This window comes from Ooceraea biroi, chromosome 11 (assembly GCF_003672135.1).
Source record: "Ooceraea biroi isolate clonal line C1 chromosome 11, Obir_v5.4, whole genome shotgun sequence".
Classification (NCBI taxonomy): domain Eukaryota; kingdom Metazoa; phylum Arthropoda; class Insecta; order Hymenoptera; family Formicidae; genus Ooceraea; species Ooceraea biroi.
Genome location: NC_039516.1, coordinates 2,674,172 through 2,694,781, shown reverse-complemented (window position 1 = coordinate 2,694,781; position 20,610 = coordinate 2,674,172). Strand labels below are relative to the sequence as shown.

The following is a 20,610-nucleotide window of genomic DNA, read 5'->3' as shown; positions in this document are numbered from 1 at the left end:
TGATGAAACGAGGAACAAAGTGCTTAGTGAATAGATAATCAACGCTTGTGTTTGTAGCTCCTTGCGTAAATTTTCATGTATCATTATCACGCTTACGCTGATTGATTAATAAGACCTGATAAACGCCTGTATAGTGCTTAATAAATGAAAAAATTACCGCGCGAAGATTATATTATAATAATTTCATTTCCCTGCGATCTCTCTAACGTTTCAAAATTTAACCACAAACCATATACAGATATTCCTTCTTGTACATGTTATTATGCACATATTATCTTGCATGAGCACTAATTATGAAAATGTGCTTTTTTGCATACATAATAACAAAAATTGCATACATAACAACAAACGTATATAATAACATAATAATAAAAATGAGTTTGAGAACTCGACTTGATTTTTTCAATTTTTCAAAAACCTGATTGCGTCACCGTCGCGCTTGACTTTTGAATCACGTTCCATCGCGAAGACTATTATTCATTATTCGATTACCGTGGGAATACATGTAAGTGCATGGAATTCCCAATTCGAATAAAGATTACGCGGCACATTCTTCCGTCGCATGACGCCGGATGCGCGATTAGCGAAAATGAAAAGAAGGGATTTTACAATTCCGGATTCATCGACGTGATCCATAGTGGGCACCTTCGCTGGGGAATAAGACGGCCAGAGTGGGAGATGAATTATAAAGTGGCGTTGTACGGTGAGAGGTCTTACAGTTACACTTTGCCCGTTTGCTGCATCAAAGTCGCGCCGTACGGGTGCGAGCCACCACCGGGTCACGCGTGTATCCTGCATCGTGGTGCATTGATAAGAAACCCGGCAAGAGAGGGAGAAAGAGAGAAACAGAGGAAGACGCAGAGCGAGGCCGTACCTACCAGCCAGTGCACGTCAGTATGACTTTAACGCGCTTCGCATCTCGCTAAATCGCGATCCGTCGAGAATCACTCTCATCCCAATTTCATCTCGCTGATCGCTCGAATTGCAGCTCGCAATCCATCGACAGATCGTAACAGCCACATCGGCAGCACGATGTTTATTTCCAAACTCCACGACAGTCGGGGGCGAATCCTGTTTTTGCGAAAAACAGTTCCGGAGTACGAGGGCTTATCGATTCATTCCTACGCTCGCCACTGCGGGACCTATCGCGCTTCCCTCGTTTTTTTTCTTTCTCTCTCTCTTTTTTTTGCACAATCTCGTGTTGTAGCTCGTTGCAATAAATCATACACGCGTTTCCCGTATATGTTCAACAGTTTGATGTGTGTATATTACAAACGGTAGACATAAAACGCGCGATCGCGCGCTCGTGTCATTGATGATTCACGTGACTCAGGGGGTTTGGCGTCCCGAAATTTGTCGCACGTTAATTAATGCCGGCACGATTTTCGCGGTACGGCCAGCGCACGGCGCGAAGGAGCGATTCGCGATTTTCGTACGACACACGACGGGCGAATTATGCAAATTGATCGCGATAATCATTGGCGCTCCGCTCTCCGGCGCCGCGACGACTCTTTGTGGCTCGTACTTTGTTCCTCTAGGCACTATATATATTGCGCGCGCGTAGCGGTAGCACAGAAAGGTAGCCGCGTTAATTAGGGATGAATTAATTAACATGCTCGGTTAATTACAATGCTATTAACTCATTCCGTAATTAAAGTGAATATTTATTTGCGTTAAACACCGTGCCTCTGTGCACGTGCTACATCGGTACTGTGGAGGAAGACTTATGGTAACGTCACGTTATAGCGCACGTTAATGTAACGTTGAACTGCTCGCTCGACGAATTAAAACTGGATGATGGTTATAACGTCTCGCGTATATACGTAATTTACAAATACGTAATATCAGGAATATTATAACAGTGTGCTTGTAGCTATTAAATAAACAGATATAAATAATGCGGGGTTTCCTAACGCGACATGCTTATGCACCGAGTAAAGGTCCCAAGCGTTGTCTCGAGCGGGAAAGTCGACGGTTTTTATGTTCTACGCGAAGTGGTATTTCGATATGTCCCTGACTTCGATTACCACCGGATATGAACATTAGTCGGCGGCGAAAAAAACAACAAAGAGATTGCACGAATACCAGATCGCACGAAACGCGAATACCGGAGAAACGCTGCAAACGCAATTAAATATAATTTCGCTCGCTGACTGGAGTTGTGCGCTTACCTGTCGTCGTCGTCGTCGTCGTCGTCCACCGCGTAAATCGCGCCGGCTTTGCACAACCGCACAATATTTTCACTTCTATTAATCTATTAAATGGAACGAGAGAACCGATCAATTCACACGCGCCTCCTCGTCTGCCATTTTTTTAAATAATTGATAGGCGCGGTGAATGTCACGTGGCATCTAGAACAACTACCACGATAAGAAATGTAGGATATGTTATTACCGACCGCTTACGATTAAGATTATCGATCCAATTATCGATAGTGACATTGATCTTACCGATAGAAATATAACGCGATATCCTGCGCGAACGCAGTAATAGTTAGCGAACCGCCCTTTTGTTAATTTGTAAAAGCGAACCGTATGTAAAAACAGGACTCAATACAATAGTGTACGAGTCAAAACTGAGCAAAGATCTAACAAGAACGGTATTCCATAGACCTCGCGTGACTAATCAACAGCAATAAATCAAGCTTATCTGTCACCCGAGAATACTAGAGACACGTAAGAACAGCGTAAATAGAAAGACATTCCGCAAACTGATAAATTACGGCGAATGCAGTATCGATTGCGAATTAATGCTGTCATTGTGACATCACGTTGTGTTTACAGAATGTCGTATAATCTGTCGACGAGTTCAGCATGCTCGGAGCCCTATCTCGGTCCGAGTCTCGCCCAGGTCTGTCCAGGATCGCAATACTTGACGTTCATGACAATTCTGGACGCGCTGGTGCGGTCCCAAGATACAGTATCTCAATTGTGCGAGCGTATAAGGCCGGTAGACCCGCCGGAATACTATTACGATTTCATCGTCGTGGGCGGTGAGTAAACAGACTCGTGAATCTCGTTTACCGATCTACTTTAACTGCGAGCTACCGAGGACGTAACTACGCACGTAAAATGCGCTGCGTATACGCATGCAAAATGTGCATCGCGGAACGTGCTGAATTCGGATCTCGTATCGGTAATTGAGATCTTTTGCGACGGCACTTTCGTCAAGCGCATTCTCTCAGGATTTTAACTGGCACGTTACATAAGAGTATAATAACTGCAAAAGATTTCTCTCGCGCGCTTTGTATGGTTTTTATGACTCGAATGATTTTTCCTCTCACTGATGCGAGGATCATAAAATCTTGCATTTTTTTAACATGCACAGTACATTTTCCCGATAATAAAAACTATCATTTGGAAGCCGTATTGCAAGACGATGGCTAATCAAGAAACTATCAACCGGAGAACGTTTAATTAGAGATAAAAGCCTAATGAACATCTAGTAACGCGGACATCTAGTAAAGCGTCGAGAGGAAGAGTTGCGGAAAGTAACAGTTGGCGATTTTCTAATGGACAAGTGAAATTGATCAGCGTAATTGGAATGTATCTTTGCGCGCTGCTTGACGTACTCAAGTGATCGAGAAACCGGTTCTGATCATCGGTCCGAGCGCGCGATAACAATCATATTAGCCTTATTAGAGTAACAAGTGGATATCTCGTGTAAACAATAAATCGTTTTGCCAATCAACGTCAGCTCTTACTTAGATACTGTTACCTGGACACGCAGACGGAAGCCTGTCGATTCCAATAAACAGACCAAAACGGTTCGCTTCGGGGCACAGCGGAAGCTAAATAGTGAGGCACATAAACGTGGCTCATTATTCGTGAAAGTCAGCGAACCGCGATGGAAATAGTAAAATGTAAAGCAGTAACCTTCAAAAGCAATGAGAGATGGCTGTACGCGACGGTGCAAAAGGCCACTCGTAACCCATTTTTTTAGACAATAGGAAACTGATTCTAATAACAGGAAGCGAGGGGAGAAGAGAGAAAGAGAGAGAAAGTGTCACAATACCGAAATAATAGAAATAATGGAATATTAATAACAAAGAAAGAAAATGCGAAAATTGCTTGTGTTATTTACACTACTTCTGCTCTAGAAAGGCAAACAACTTTGATAATGATATGATCGCGCACTATCATGCAACGGGCGGTTCAATCGGCACGCGATATTCATATCACAATACGATACATCATTGAATTAATAAAACATTCACGTAGAGTGCATAATTTATCGGAGGAATGGGAACAAAATGCCCCATTCATAAACTTAATAATATTGACGTATCACAGAGGCAATAATCCGTAACTCTTAACGCCACTATGTATTTTTCATGAGATTTTCTAACGTACTTTGATACTACTTCAACGGCACTGACAACGAAATTTTAAACTATCCGCCCGGTAATGCCCAGAATTAATTCTCTGTTTAATTAACATTGTCCGTTATAGGAGCACAGTAAGGTACGGGAACTCGTGATGTTGCCGCGATGTAGTTCGCCGAGGAGCGAAAGATTAATAGCAGGTTTCCCCGACAGCGAAATATATATATTCGTCGCGACTTTCGACATCTACATTCGGTCAGCGAGCCGCCGTGAAAAAGGAAGGAGCACATAATTGAATATTTTAGTATGCGGTTGATATAACCCGTCGTGTAAATCCCTGTCCCGGAAATTTGCCGGTCCGTTGCGGAGGGAACAGGACGGGACGGGCGAGTGATACCGAACCCGATCGAGCGATCGAAACTAATTTTCTTTGCTTCCCTTTCGGTGATTATTCCCGATAGGACTCCCGGGATATCCGAGCGGGAAGATGGAATTTTTCAGTGACTCGACCGGTTATCCGGTTGCGATGTGGATGGCCGCGCTTCGCTCCGTGATATCGATCGTTCTCCTTGCCGGCCCGAATTTCTGTCCGTCGTAAAGTGAAGAATATCGGCCGGCACTCCGCCGGCGAGGAGAACACGGACGTAAAAATATAATGAACGTAGAAAGTGTCTTCGGTGTTTCTTCGGGCGCCGTTACGATCGCCGTGTCTAATTCGAGATGCGGCACTCCGAAGACGCGTTACGTAAAAACGCAGTTTTTTTCTTTTTTTCTGAATAAATGTGTAAGTCTATCCAGCGCGAAGATGCAGAAACTGGACGCGTGGCGAGGCACGTGCGAATGTGTAGGATGATTAATCGTCGTGTCGGTGTACTACTGCGGAGGTGAAGTGAAAATATTAATAATACCGTCGCTGAGAGTAATTAGCGTGATGCTTATTAATTATTCCGTCGATTGCCCAGTCGTAGGAAAGAAGCTCGCGGAATAATTATAATGGCGCGCGCGACGCTCGAAGCAGAAGTCGGAGGACGGTAAAAGGGTTGAGTCGACTGGAAGCGAAAGAAAATGGGTTTTGTCATTATCATTAGGAACTGGGCGGGACGCGGGTCAGCGCGATAAAGCCTCGCTGAATAAAATCACGATACGAATGGCGACGCGGCGTGGCACCGTACAATTGAAATAATCGCCGTAGTAGTACCCGAGTCGAAAATATGAATTGCATATATAAAGCAAGCCACGTACGCGGGGTGAGAGGAAGGGAGGAGTCCGGAATTAAAGTAAGAGTTTATTATTCCGTCGACAGCCGACACGGTGGATGATGAAGGCGCACCTGTAACAATCCGGAGAACGAGCGGCCCTTATCGCACGGAGATCTCCCGAATGCGGAAGATGGATTAGCGAATCGAGAAAATACCGGTCGGAAAAAGTACAAAATGCGGATGGACACGGTTGGTCCGCGCGGCTATTTATGTGGCACGTAAATAAGTTCTGTACATAACGCGCGAGATCTAAACCCCGAAAAATCCATCAGGATAACAAACGTTTTTCACGCGGCGTTTACTCAGCATTCTGTTGCAAAAACGTTATGCCCGTCCACCGATGAAAAATATAATAGAAGCTAGATGAAGAAATATGTATGAATAAATTTATTCAGCGTAACATTAACAAACGAAATAATCGCTGTAAAGCGTTACGTAACGTTTTACGCTATAAACCGTAACCGGAATAATAAATTAATGAAAGAGACGGTGGGATTTTCCGTGCATGGATCCCTCCGCGCGGCAGATATACAACTCGCTTCCGTAAATTCTACGCGGAAATTTAACAAGCTATTAAAAGACTAATTAAAAAATAATTGGAAATAGCTCGCTCTAAATGCGAACCGCGACGTCCGGGATCGACCATTCGCGACCGAGATTTCACACTCGCCAATTCTCTGTCTTCGTCCGGCGAAACGAAAAACACTGTAAACCTGCCGTGGTGGCGTTTACATGTTTACCACGGCCAAACAGAGTTATCACGAATCGCCGCCACGGTGGCAATTGTTATTTGTCGTTTACAGGAAGGCTGCACGATACTGCCAGCGAAAACGCAATTCGACGCGCATGTTCGCCCGTACGCATCGCGTGCGGATCCTCCCCCTGTCCGGATGCGATATTAATACAGACCGTTATTTATTCGGGCGAGACGCGCGTGATTATTGCATCATTAATTTAATTACCGCCCCGTTCCGGCCCGCCCTTCGAAAGCCACCTCGCGTGATGCGAGCAACCGTCGTGTCGTTACGTCGGCTTCGTTCCATTATTCCATGCCGTTTCTCTCCGTCTGTCTTCTTCTCTCCTCCTTCTCACACCCTAGCCGAAAAGAGATATAAATTCTCGAAGGTGGCAAAATTTGTTGGGAGTTGCAGGGCGGGAATCGAATCGCTCGGCGGCTGTCCGCGCGCGATCGCAATGCGGAGAACGCATAATGTGATTTAAACGGCTCAACGAATTTTATACGCTCTTTGCATTTCGGAATAATTCGCACCACCGATGTGATCGCCCATGTGCACGCGTCCGACGTGCATTTTGTTTATACGCTTTGGCGAGAACTACTGCTGGAACCTCATTAGAATGAGTACTGTACGTAATCGATCCACTCCGAACGTGGAGAACGGTATCGGCGAGCGTTATGAAATTATCAAGCTCGATCGAAGCGATGATGAAATCATGCCGAGACGATCACGCGGAAGATCACTCGCGACAGATAGTAGGAATTTGGTACCGATGTATTCATTATATAAGATTATACAAGATCATAATAATAGATACACATATACAGGGTGAGGCACCTAAAACAGGCCACCTGAATATCTCGGCTGTTATTGGTGATAGAAAAAAATGTGTCAGACCAAACTTGCATGGTTTCGAGGTACACATAATTTGTTCTAAATAGTTTTTTATTAGGTGGACGCGCAGAAGTCATATGAAGGTCAACTTCGTTTTTTTAAATGGTATGATATGTTTTTATCCGTACCATCTAGTAGAGCGTTTGAAGATGCGCACATTGATCTACGGGTCAAAATCATTCAAGGTCACTGAAGGCTAAAATTTCTAAGTGCTAGAACTTTTTCATTTCTGAGTTTACGGTATTTTCAATAGCAGAGAACTCTAGGCAATATAAAGTAAATTATTTTCCCTTGTAGTTTCTCTTCAGTGACCTTGAATGATTTTGACCCGTAGATCAATGTGCGCATCTTCGAACGCTCTACTAGATGGTACGTAAAAAAACATATCATACCATTTAAAAAAACAAAGTTGACCTTCATATGACCTCTACGCGTCCACCTAATAAAAAACTATTTAAAACAAATTATGTGTCCTTCGAAACCATGCAAGTTTGGTCTGACACATTTTTTTCTATCACCAATAACAGCCGAGATATTCAGGTGGCCTGTTTTAGGTGCCTCACCCTGTATAGAGGAAGATGGTGCTAAGCAGGATCCGCGGATTCACCAACTGGGTTTACAAATCCTCAAGTCCGCAATTTTTTGCGGCAATAACAGGCACCGAGATCGGCCGTATTCCTCCCTCTCGATAGGGCGCGATTTCCCCTCCCCGCATTTTTCGCCGATCAAACACGGTTGCCCGCACAGGCAGAAAATAAAATAGTACCCGAGCGGAATAAATGCGCATCAGTCTGCGTCTGCAACGCGTCAAAACGCGATACGCTAAATATTGTCTGAAAAATATGCGGCGACCGATGCCGAAATCGATGTGAGATCGCAGTCGCCCGCGGCGGAAAAAAATTTCTCTACTCCACGTCGCACGTCCGCGTCATTTTAATAATTAGATATCAAATTTGAATTAAATATTCGCGATTTTTTTTATGACCACCGCGTCGCTTCTTCTGACACGATACCGCTATATAAATGATAACTCGTACGAATATTCAAATGAAATTGCGAATAATGTAAAATCACCGATGGTAATAGTTGATATCTCTTGAAAATCACTCGCCCGTAATAAGCGCGCTTTCGTTCTCGAAATATATGCCGGTAGGGGAGGAGAGGATTGGAGGGGGCGCGCACACATCAAGTTATTTTAAGTATTAGTTTAATTACTGGCTGTGGAATATTTTATACATTGAAAATATTTAATGCGCGAAATGTTAGGTTAATTCACTATTTAGCCCAATTAATTGCCCGCTAAATATTCCATGTGCGAAAATACAGGTAACAGATATGAATACCAGCTCCGCTGCGGCTGCTGGCTGCGGCAGTTATAAGCGTTATTTTGCACTGCTTGGGATTCGCATCATTTATTCACGCCTTATAAATAATACTTAAGTAGCGATACATAATAATGTTCCGCTCGCTGACTCGCGCGTTACGCGGCTGTATCGTCGGGCAGGCTTGTTTTCCCGGCTTCCTGGACAGAGTACAAATTGTACAACCCGTCGTCGGAGTCTCACGTGCGGCTCGTTTCCGATTACGATTAATTTCTAATCGCACGGTAATCACGGTGAGTTGCGGTATTAACGTCGACGTTGGAAAACCGACACGCCGGCCGCAGCGCGGTGCAGATAAGACATTCTGGACGTTTTGTGACGTGAACGTCCAAATAAATTCGGATGAATGAATTTCGTGCTGGCGGAACGCAACGGTTCGATACAACGGTTAGCTACTTGACTCGCTATCTCCGCATCTCCTGAGTAAAACCGTCAGCGGAAGCGACAGCGCGGAAATCGCGGGCAATTATACATACGTATGCGGAAAGCATTGTGCATCGTACGCGGTACGTATAATAAAATCCGGGAAGCGTGCGATCAGCGTGCGGATACTTTCTTGCGCAGCAATAAATCACGGACCCTTGACCGAGAAGCCGCACGGTATCCGCGGCAACACGCCGACCCGTAATAGCGTCTAACGATAAGTAAACCGTCGGATGCGAGCGAGCGGCGGTCGTAAAGATACGAATCGACGAACGGGAATAAATAGCGCGAGTGTTTTGCGCGCCGATACCAGGTGAAACCAGGCGAAAAATAGCGTTCCCCGCTGGTTCCCCGTTAAACGGAGATCTCGCGTATTTCGTTACTTTCGCTGCGACCCGAGCACGTCGAACGCCCGTCGAACGCATTCGAAAAAAATCGCCGGGAAAAATCCGGACAAATCAGCTTTGCTATCAGCTTTGATGCACTCGCGTGTGCGCCTCAGACGAGCTCGCGTGCATCCGCTCGCACGCTCGTCGAACGGTGCACGAGTGCATCGGGTTCCTTTCAGCGGGAGCAATATGTGCTCGCGTGGTATGACGCTTACGCAACCGCCCCGTGCTTTTTGTCGGGCAGAACGGTTTTCACCTGTAGTGATCTCCGGCCACGTTCGAATGCAGTCGCGTTACGAACGATGGACGGTACGAGACGTATCGTCGCCGTAACGTGCCGCGCGAGACGAAAAAACCAGCCGGCGCGGAATTACCGTGCACACGCGCGAATTATCGCGGATATATATATTCAGAGACCCAGTCGCCGCTATTTTTTTCTCTCTCTCTTTCTCCCTCTCTTACCCCTCTGCTCGAAGTAACAAACCGAGAAACGTTCACATTGCAACACATAAATTAGGCGCGCTCTCCATCGCTCGTTTTCCGTTTCTTGCACGCTTTTTGCCCGCGTTTGCAGCAATTTGCGAGCGATATTGGAACCATTCGGACGGATTGTCCGTCCTATCCCGCCCTCCCCTCGTCATCATGCACAATATTTAATGGTGTAATAGCGATATACAAGAAGAATAGAGAGATCGTTGCTAGTAAAGGCTAGTGCACAATCCTCCCTCGTTGTTTCTCGGACAAAGATTAATAAAAGTAAGTGGCCTTTTAGAATTTCGCGTCTCGCAGCAACAATTCTTGTCGATCTTTCGTCGAACATTCGACACGAACATCGCACGCGTTTTCGGTCCTCTCCGTTAAGATTCCCCGGCGATGCTTGGCGTTTCGACCAACGTTACGCCAACCGGGAAACTTATCTTCCGCCATATTTCCACTTGCGTTTTCAGCAACTCCCGCAAGCTCGACCTTATAAAGGCCTACACGTCAACGAGTGTATCTCGCGATGTACATATAATATTTCATACAGGGGAGAAATTACCGTGCACGCGACCGAGACAGCTAACAACCAGATATCATCTCGACTCGACGATTCAGAGGAATATTTTTTCAATGCGCTGGAGCGCGAACGAAAATCATGCGGAACGAAGCGACTGCTATCGTCGTGTCGTAGCTCGCGGCGTTACCACTTTAGCGATTCCCTCCTGCGAGAGATCGTGGCGGATCGTGAACGCCGAAAGAAACGGCGACAAGAACGATCGCGATCGGACGCGGTCTATTTTCCGCGCTGCTGCGCCGAAAGCGGCTCGCCGATCTGCGAAAACGTGAGAAATAAAGAACAATTGTCGTGCGCGCGCGAACACGCGATGGGAAGGATATTTACCATTCGAAGGAACGACATTTGCATAAAGCACTCTCATTAGACGGCATTCCTCGATCTGTGTTGAATCGTGCGCGCCAAACAAACGGATCGTGAACGGATTTCGTGAGATTTGGAGATACAAGATACAAGACGCTCCTTCAAGATATTAAAGTATTTATTTAGAAATGTAATCGGGATTTAGTTGAAAATTTTACGCGTGCTCTATTACACTGTATTCGAACAATTCTGGCACCGTTCAAGCGTTAATGTACGACGGCGGAAATAAATCCAATTCGTATTTCACGTTTGCCTACTTAAAGTACGTGCATTAAAGTTTGTCCGGAACAGAAAGCAATTTCCCTATTAATTGCTGAATTCAAATTAGTTCTCATAAAGGAGCTAATTATAGACATCGTTAAGCTGATTTACTGCGGATAAAATTCTTCCCGGTTTGTTCCGCGACTCGGCGCGTCAATATGAAAATTCTTCTTTAGAAATGTCGGGGCCACCGTTCGTTCTCTCCTACGGTCGGCAGCGTCAAGTTCAACCAGACGGCTAATTACCAAGAGACGAATTTGGCGCGTGCCTCCCAACTCGGCCGAGCGTGTTTTTCTTCCCTCTTCGCCGCTTTCATTTCTATTTGCGGGCCGAAGGGAGGAAAACCAGTCTCGCAGTCTCGTAGTGCAACTCGTTTTCTGGAAACGATAGCGTCATGACACTCGAGCACGCCGCGAACGCGTTTAACAGCCATCAACTGAAATGTCGCCGGTGTCCCATCGAGCGGAATAAGCGGAAGAAGCGGCGCGATCGGAAATACTTTACCGCGCGAACTGCATTCGATAAGCCCGCAGATTTCACCTTCAATATCGTTTAAACATCCGCGATTTCTTAAACGACATATTACTACGCACGGCGACGGTTAAATAAACATTTATTCGCCTCCTCCTGTCGTAAATATAAAATTAATTCATGAATATTAGAAAGAGGCGAAGGGAATCCTGAACTTGCTCGTGGAAATAATCTTGTTGAATATGTATCGGACTACCGGGAGAGCGCCGCGTCCATACATCTTGTAACGTTATTATCCGTTTCAAAATTTACGGGGAATCTCTGGTGCATAAGTATGAATGTTATAACCGAATGCAGGGAAAAATGACAGAGAAGTTATATGGGCAAATGCGTGTAATGCGTTGAAAGGCAATTAATATGAGAATTGAATGCTTACACAACTACGGAATGCTCGAGGGAGGAGGGGAAAGGAAAGATTTATAGAAGCAAAAATTTATTTCACATGCATGCTTTTTTCATACATGCGACACGTGTGTATTGTGCAACGCTTCAATGTGGGGCACGTGTCATGTGGACAAATGACGCGTTCGCCTTGCAGAAACGACATTTTTCCCCCGTGCGATAATACGTCCCTGTTATCAAGTGCACCATTATGTGTGACCGGAAAGATTACCGGTTCGTTACACTGTTGCAATTTTAGGGTCATGCAAATGATATGCCGATGTGCAAATCCGGGCATTTATGCCAGAAATGCAGATTCGCTCCTATGAATGCGTTCTGTGCGCGACCTTTATTACGAAATTACCATAGCTTTCGCCGTCGCGAAAATATGCTGCTCTCTAAATAACGGAAATGAAAATTCTCCAGTCGAAAAAAATCACTCTCGCTCTTTCGCTTTGTCTCTCACTCTTTCTCTTTCTCTTCAGCTTTTTTTTCAGCACCCACGGTTCGTCATACTGACATATTTATCAGTTTTGTTTATCGATAGGAAAAACAGCGTTGTGTGACGAGATAAAAATTGGAATTTTACGCAGCGATGTTGCCTGTAAAATTCAAGCATGGATATATGGAAATGCCGTGCGTAAGCATATTCATACGGAAGAGATTAGCTGGGAAAGAAGCCGTTACATGCGAACTCGATTTACATGGATCGCGTTATTATGCGTGATCGATAAAATAGGGAGAGTAAATCGTATTACGCAAGTGGCGGTTGCGGTAACGCGATTTGATACACATGCGGAAATGCTAATTGAATTCCTTGATTAGAATATCCCGCTTGTAATCCGCAATATCTGCGGGAAAGTAGGATTTGATTAACGCGATTTCGATGTAAGCGATGGACTTGCAAAACGCATTTATATCATGTGCAACGCACGCGCCGCCATCTCGTTATCTCATTAATCAACGCAATTGATCAAGCACATTCAAGAAAAAGATGACAGAATCAATATAACTGCCCTCAGTAAAATGTCATGAGATAATTATTATTTATAATGTCACAAATAGCTCTATAACTTATATGTAAGTATATCAATAATAAGAGCGAAGCAGGATGTACGTGCTTATAATTAATTAATTAATCAAAGAATACATGTATTGTTTGATTAATTAATTATAAGCACGTACATCCTGCTTCGCTCTTATTATTGATATACTTACAATTATTATTTACATTTTCACAAAGGATTTTTAAAACAATCATTGAAACTGTGTTTGTGCTTTACTTGTGCTTTGCGGATATACAAATTGTGTGAGCTGCGTGACCGACTCAAACGAACGTCACCGATAATGCGATGAAATTCACAAATCACGATTGACCACGCGATCGCAGGGATTTTTGCTCGGGGGAGCGCTTGCTTGTTTTATCTGCGAGGATTTAAATTAGCAATTCATTTGTACGCGGTTGTAAAAAGCATTACGCTAATTGTAAAATGATTTTACTTGAAAGGGGTCAAAGTATATTTTATAGTATCCCCTATATTCATAACGTGTTACCAAAGACATGAACACATAAATAACTCAAGATTTAATTATAATCGCCTTCAAACAAATCTTTAAAAAAAGTTAAAAAAACAAGTGTCCATACAAAGCATTAAACGTCATATATACAAAATACTTCTACACACGTCCATGTATAATACTTATATGACCGTAGCCAGTAATCCGGCAATTACAAAGGAATCCGTTTGCGAAAACACAAGGGAATGGATATAATTGAATTCTCGAGGAAAGAGTGTGAGATGCATGATACAATTACCCGGCTGTTAGTGAACCATTGCCAAGGCCTTAACTAGCAGCTTTCCAGCGGCTCGCGAACAGGTCTTTTCGTAATCTTTGATAGGATCGTAATAACAACACGGTGGCCGCATTAAATTACATGCATCCGGCGATAGCTAATTAACATAACAATCTGAAGCTATATATTACGTTCTTACGTCACGAGGCACGATAATTACAAGTAATTATCGGCTAGTGACTTTTCAGCTCTTATCGGACGCACATGGGACTTCCTTGTTTCCCTCCCCTTCCCTGGCTTTCCTCCTCGCGGCTGTCATAAAGCGAAAATTAATACACGTACACGCCGCGAGGAGTAATTCACGAATAATCTGCCGACGATGAAACTGTGAATTATATCGGTGGCTGATCGGCAAATCCGATCGCGAAAAAGTTAATTAGGGTCGCGCGGCAGATGTTTCCTTTCCAGCGCGAATGCAATTAACAACATTCACCCGGAAACCTGTTTCTTCCATCAGCGCGTCTGCATCGCGAATGCATTTTTCCCGGAAAGCAGCCCGGGCGCTCGCGCTGAATAACGATAGGACTTTAATGACTTTTGTCGCTTCGGAATTAGGTGGATCAGCCGGTGCCGTGGTGGCGTCTAGACTGAGCGACATACCCGAATGGAAAGTTTTGTTGCTAGAAGCCGGCCCGGACGAGCCACCGGGTGCCGATGTTCCCAGTATGGTGGCAATGTTTCTGGGTAAGTTTCAATTGGACCTATCATGTACACAGTCTCGCTACTCCGCTATCTGCGCTAACGTTCGCTAGCTCGCCGCGCGATAATGAGCATTTAGGGTGTCTCGCAGTTTCGGCGACGATCCCCAGAATCGGTTTTTTCATTTTTATGTCATCGCTCAATATCGGAAACTAATATCGAAGCGGCGAGAAGCAAAGAGAGAACGGCAAAACTCGACGCCGAATTAACAAAGATAAAAATCGGCTTTAAATCCACTGCCGGGTGAAAAAGACTTCGCGCACGAAATAGCCGGGATAACGCGGGGAATACCTCACGTCGTTTTTGTTAAAAATTACTTTCGATGATAGCCGGAGTACCGGAAGAGAGAAATTGTTGCGGAGTGCTCATGTGGAATCTATATTATTGCGAGAGCTGTTGCGATCCCTGTTGCGAGCTTTACGCATGTTAAACGATCTGACAATTTTGCCGATAGGAACTGACATTGACTGGCAGTATCAAACCACGAACGAGATGAACGCTTGTCTGTCAACTGGCGGATCCTGCAGCTGGCCGCGCGGTAAAAACCTTGGCGGGACGTCCGTTCACAACGGCATGATGTATATCCGGGGTCACGCGAAAGATTTTGACAATTGGGCAGCCATGGGTAATGTCGGATGGAGTTGGCGTGATGTAAGATCCCACACACATATATATACACTTACGCGCATACGACATAGATGTATCTCGCTCAATTATTTCACGGATCTTGAATCGTTCAGAGCAATTTATATCAGCTGAAAACTGAGATATATAAATGTCCTTATTATGATTTAACGCTGCAAGACTTGCCATTATCTGAAATGATACTCAGAATGAGATAATTCAAAATTAATTAGGAAGGGCTTTCCGAGATATCTCGAGAGATCGATTAGAAGAACATATATTTGCGAGAGGTGAAAGCAAACGCTTCGTATTATACAGGTCTTGCCGCATTTCATGTGTTCCGAGAACAATACGGAGATCCATCGGGTGGGTCGCAAGTATCACTCGACCGGTGGCTTGTTAACCGTCGAACGGTTTCCATGGAAGCCTTCCATCACCGACGACATCCTCGCGGCGGCGGCCGAAAGGGGATATCCGATTAGCGAAGACCTGAATGGCGACCAATTTACAGGATTCACCGTGGCACAAGCCACAACCAAGAACGGCGTGCGAGTGAGTAGCGCAACAGCCTTCCTTCGTCCATTTCGGCATAGGCGCAATCTGCAAATCGCCTTAAACGCCACCGCTACGAAGATCATCATCGAGAATCACAAGGCCGTCGGAGTTCAGTATTATCAAGTTAGTATACGCATTTATTTGCATAATCTTTAATGTTTGCGATGACAATACTCGGCACGGGAGATATTCTTTGTTCCATTGTTGGACGAGAGTTCAAAAGGCTCACTCGAACAAATTTTGGAAAGTAATACGTCGAGAGAGGCACACGTCGCGTGACTTTGTTGGAATTACTAATGAATTTCTATTTCTCGAAATGCAATAGAATAATTACAACAATAATTACCACAATTACAATCAATCTAATATTATTACGAAAATGAAAATAAAACTATGGCTTAGGAAGTACAGCTCATTTTTGAGATAGCTTTATATGTCCGATTTCAATTATATGATTTAATTGGAGAATATTTGTCTGCAAATATATAAAAATTTCAGTTCGAGGAAGAAAATGTAAGAGAAATCTCCTGTGCCGTTTCTCATAGTTCGTTACTCTTTTATTGCCTCGTTACTGCAGCAACAGCACCGTACAAACTAATTTTTATAAATATTGATTGAGTATTAAGTGGCGCGATGGTGCGACAAGTATAAAGTTCATGGATACTCGGAAATTCTGTTTGTCACGATATTGTGAGCACGAGGTTTTTATTCAGTCGAAAGTTGCAGCAAAACTTGTTGCGAGTTCTATTAATACGTTGAACGTTACGCTTGAACAACTTTCATTACGCACGAATGAGAATCTGCCTCGAGGGTTTTGTATATTATTTTATTGTATTATCTATATTAAGACATATATATTGTAACACCAGCGGCCATGAGCAGAAGCTGCACGATACAATAGAGCCACTTCCCCATCAAAGTGCATTTAATTGAAACACTAATTTCAGAACCCGCTAGATCCGTATGGAAATGCATTGCAAATCCTTCCATTATACACGGTGCATTTGTACATTTCCACACGCGGATAATTAATCCCTCGTTGCACGCTTTACTCGTACAATATTGATGCTTTTAAATCTTTGAGCTATAAAAATCGGTACCGTATCGTTAGCAGCCGAATCCGGCGGAGACGTGTTCTCGTGAAAATACCGCGTGTAAAGTACAGTACACAGTTGTATCCCGCAAAATACGCGTTGCTGAAAATAAACGAGGCGCAATGTAACGATATCGCGTAGCGCGCCATCGGCGAACTTTGCTTTTTGCCGGAGCGGTTACCGGCACTTAGGCACGAAATCAAGTTCGCACTCCAGAACGTGGCGGTGAGTTTGGTGATGTGAGTTTCAATGAACGCATCTTCAGGATGGTGAACTTCGAGTTGCCCGTGCCACAAAGGAGGTAATCGCCTCCGGTGGTGCCGTAAATTCGCCTCAACTGTTGCTACTCTCCGGAATCGGGCCAAAGGAACATCTGCGAGCGGTAAACGTCACGGTCGTCAAGGATCTACCAGGTAAGCAATCCTTCATCGCGCACAAGTCATTACGAATACATTGATACATCGGCTCGGGGGGATGATGATGATCCTTTGACGCAATTTCACATAATTCCGTAACGAAAGATTGTTACTCGATCTATAGTACACGTAAACGTAATGATTAGCTAAACGAGAGCTTTGCGGAAAAAAGAATGATCACACGTTTTCAACAAGCTATTTGAAAAAGATTAATTCTCTAAGTACCTTAGAATATCTTATTTGAAAAACGATTGGTATCGATCAAAGCTCGAGTTACAAGTCTGCATTAGGACATGCACTTACTGACTTTACGGCGACCATAAAGTTTACGTTCCGATAAAACGTGATTAATTAAAACGGACGGTTAGTCGATATTACGTTGCGTCAGCGGAAGAAATTACGACGACGAGATCAATAATCTCGCGTTTTTAATCGGACGAACTCTGTTCTGCTCCAGGTGTCGGAGAGAACCTGCATAATCACGTGTCGTACACTCTATCGTGGACGATCAATCAGCCGAACGTGTACGACCTGAACTGGGCGGCTGCCACGGAATATATCGCCTTTCAGAGGGGACCGATGTCGTCGACAGGTCTGTCGCAGTTGACTGGAATACTGCCATCGATCTACACGACTCCGAATCATCCCGATCTTCAGCTGTTCTTCGGTGGTTATCAGGCGGCCTGTGCGACCACCGGTGAAGTGGGTGCCATCATGAACGGAAACGGACGCAGCATCAGCATGTCGCCGACGATGACGCAGCCACGTAGCAAGGGTAAGCGACGCGATTAATCCGCGATGCCGTCATCTCGGCACCGGGTCCAGAAAAAATGCTAATTACATGATAATTGTGACGAATTCATTGTCGATTACGGCCACCGCTGAAAATTCGATTCCGTGATTTAATGTGTAAATGATAGATTCGGCTCGCCAGCGGCGGCGCTGCCACGATTATTACGAAATTTGTATCAATTAATCAACGTCCTCGTTGCATCGATGGCGCGTTAAATTTCCCGCAAATTTTGACGGTGCGTCCGCGAATAATGAACTTCGTTTCAGGACACCTTCGCCTCGCCAGTAACAATCCTCTCGAGAAGCCGATCATCTGGGGAAACTATCTGAGCAATTCCATTGACCTGGCGATCCTCATCGAGGGCATCGAAATCGCGCTGTCTCTCGCCAATACTAGTGCCATGTCCAAGTACAATATGACTTTGAGCAACCATCCAATACCCGCCTGCTCCCGATATCCGTTGTTGAGCAAGGGGTACTGGGCCTGTGCCGTGCGCCAAGACACCGGTCCTGAAAACCATCAGGCGGGCTCCTGCAAGATGGGACCGGCCCGAGATCCCATGGCGGTGGTGGATCATCGATTGAGGGTGCATGGCATCAGACATCTCCGTGTAGCCGACGCGTCCATTATGCCACAGGTAAATCACTGACTTTCTGTATTCGTGGAAATACCGCGAGTCCGGATGCGTCTTCTTTTCTCTACCCAATTAAGAGTCGTATTTTCCGATTAAATTAATTAATTATGGAGAAACTGTGAGTCAAATTTATTTTCTTATTACCGAGAATTTTATTTTAGCATTCAGATTTCTGCTTACGTATTTGTCATTAGATTCTTAGTCATTGATGGGTTTTTCTGTTGCACAAAGATGTACTCTTTACACGACGATTTAACAATGTCCATATCATTATTTTTTCGATGTATTTTAATTTACGCTAGCGCGATTTTTCTTCAAGGTAACGTCCGGTAACACGGCGGCCCCGTCCATGATGATCGGCGAGAGAGCAGCCGCGTTCATCAAGTCCGACTGGGGCGTACACAGTACACAATGGTACGGGAAAGCACCTACCCCCTTATGGAAAATCAGCAACACGTGGAAGCACCATTAGTCACCAGCAATTTACCATGTTTCCTAGTTCTCGCACGACGATCGACAGTTCGCTGGACCTATTACTATGGGGGATCAAGTACATCGACTGGGATCAGACTATATGGTAGCCAGGCACCACGATCTATCTAGTCTCTTGTGATCCATCGCGTTTTCCGCGGCCTAAGAAGGTCGTCGTGAACGCGACCAAAGGCGAGGACTCTCTCAAGCAACAGGGTGCAATTTCCTTTCTCTTCGGTATTCGGAGCCAGTCACACTTCGCTTCGATTGTTCGAGCGCTACGGTAGATCCGAAATTGCGTCGCAACGTGCAATTATTGTTGTTACTAACGCAGAGAGCTGCACGACTCAAGACAGTTGTCGTTGTCTCGCTGTACCGCCATGTCTCAATTTCCATTTAAGGGGGAGAAAAGGGGGGGAATTTCCTACAACGTGTCCTATAGCATGTCGCGGCTTTTCTAAGAGCCATCGTGATCAATTAGCCACGGCACGCGAATCTCCGTTACAATTCCCCTGTAAGAGTATTGTTATTATTATTATTGTTAATTTCTTAAAAAGATTTATTTCCTATAATTTCCTATGACCTAACCACGCGATTAATGTCCGGAGTATCAGAGTCACGTTTGTATGTGTATATACATATATATTATCCTAATAATTTCCTCTGATATATCGAGTTTCTAGTGTCTCTTATAATAGCTATAACATATATTATGTACAATTCTCAGATATCCTATTAAAATCATGACCAAAGACAAATTTTGGTGCATCGACCGCAAGCCAAAAACGTAGTGTTAACGAACGAATGTGTAAAAAAAGAAATAGATTACAGAATATAAATAGCTCGGCTGCTCATAGAGTGCGCGTATGTAAATCAAAATGCTGTAAATAAACAAGATTGCATAATAGCAGAAACGAAATATGGAACTTACACCCGTTTATGACAATTCGCTCCTACAGACACATGCATATATATACTCCTACTGCGGATTGCGTATTATAGATAACGCATTAGTCATATCACGGAAATTGCAAAGAGGAAATAAAGAGTAAAATTAATGCATTCATATTTTTTATATATGACATAAATGATAATGAAACCTCTTAAAAACATCCGACATTTATAACTAAATTTTACGAGCTAAATTTTTATTGCATAACTAGTTCAATTCATATGGTTCGTTCGTACGGTACGATTTGATAAAAAGATCGAGGAAAAACCAACTCACTTACAAAATGCGGACTAAAGGAGTTAAGGAAAACGTAGTTTGACGCAGCAATTTATTCCATTTGCGCTATTTTACTGACACACTACTCATCAATTGCCCACGTACGTACGATGATAGTACGTGCGGTGATTTACAAGTGTGACAAGTCCGGGTTTTATAACAAGCACCGTAATTATCAACATGTTACCTCCAACACTTAATCACGGCGAGACATTTCGGAGAATGTACATATGCAAATACAAA

The 20,610-nt window shown here is 44.2% G+C and overlaps 2 protein-coding genes across 2 annotated transcripts in view; one reads left to right on the top strand and one right to left on the bottom strand.

Moving 5' to 3' along the window:
- Positions 1-20,610, bottom strand: part of LOC105288222 (nephrin) — a 309,061-nt gene that overhangs the window by 205,189 nt on the left and 83,262 nt on the right. The window lies entirely within an intron of this gene.
- LOC105288221 (glucose dehydrogenase [FAD, quinone]) lies at positions 364-20,058 on the top strand. Its single transcript, XM_011354325.3, has 10 exons — positions 364-890; positions 2,784-2,992; positions 14,409-14,537; positions 15,007-15,203; positions 15,495-15,854; positions 17,091-17,238; positions 17,699-18,016; positions 18,301-18,671; positions 18,988-19,082; positions 19,168-20,058. Exons 1-10 carry the CDS (start codon positions 514-516, stop codon positions 19,247-19,249), a joined length of 2,286 nt encoding a protein of 761 aa, XP_011352627.1. The 5' UTR covers positions 364-513; the 3' UTR covers positions 19,250-20,058.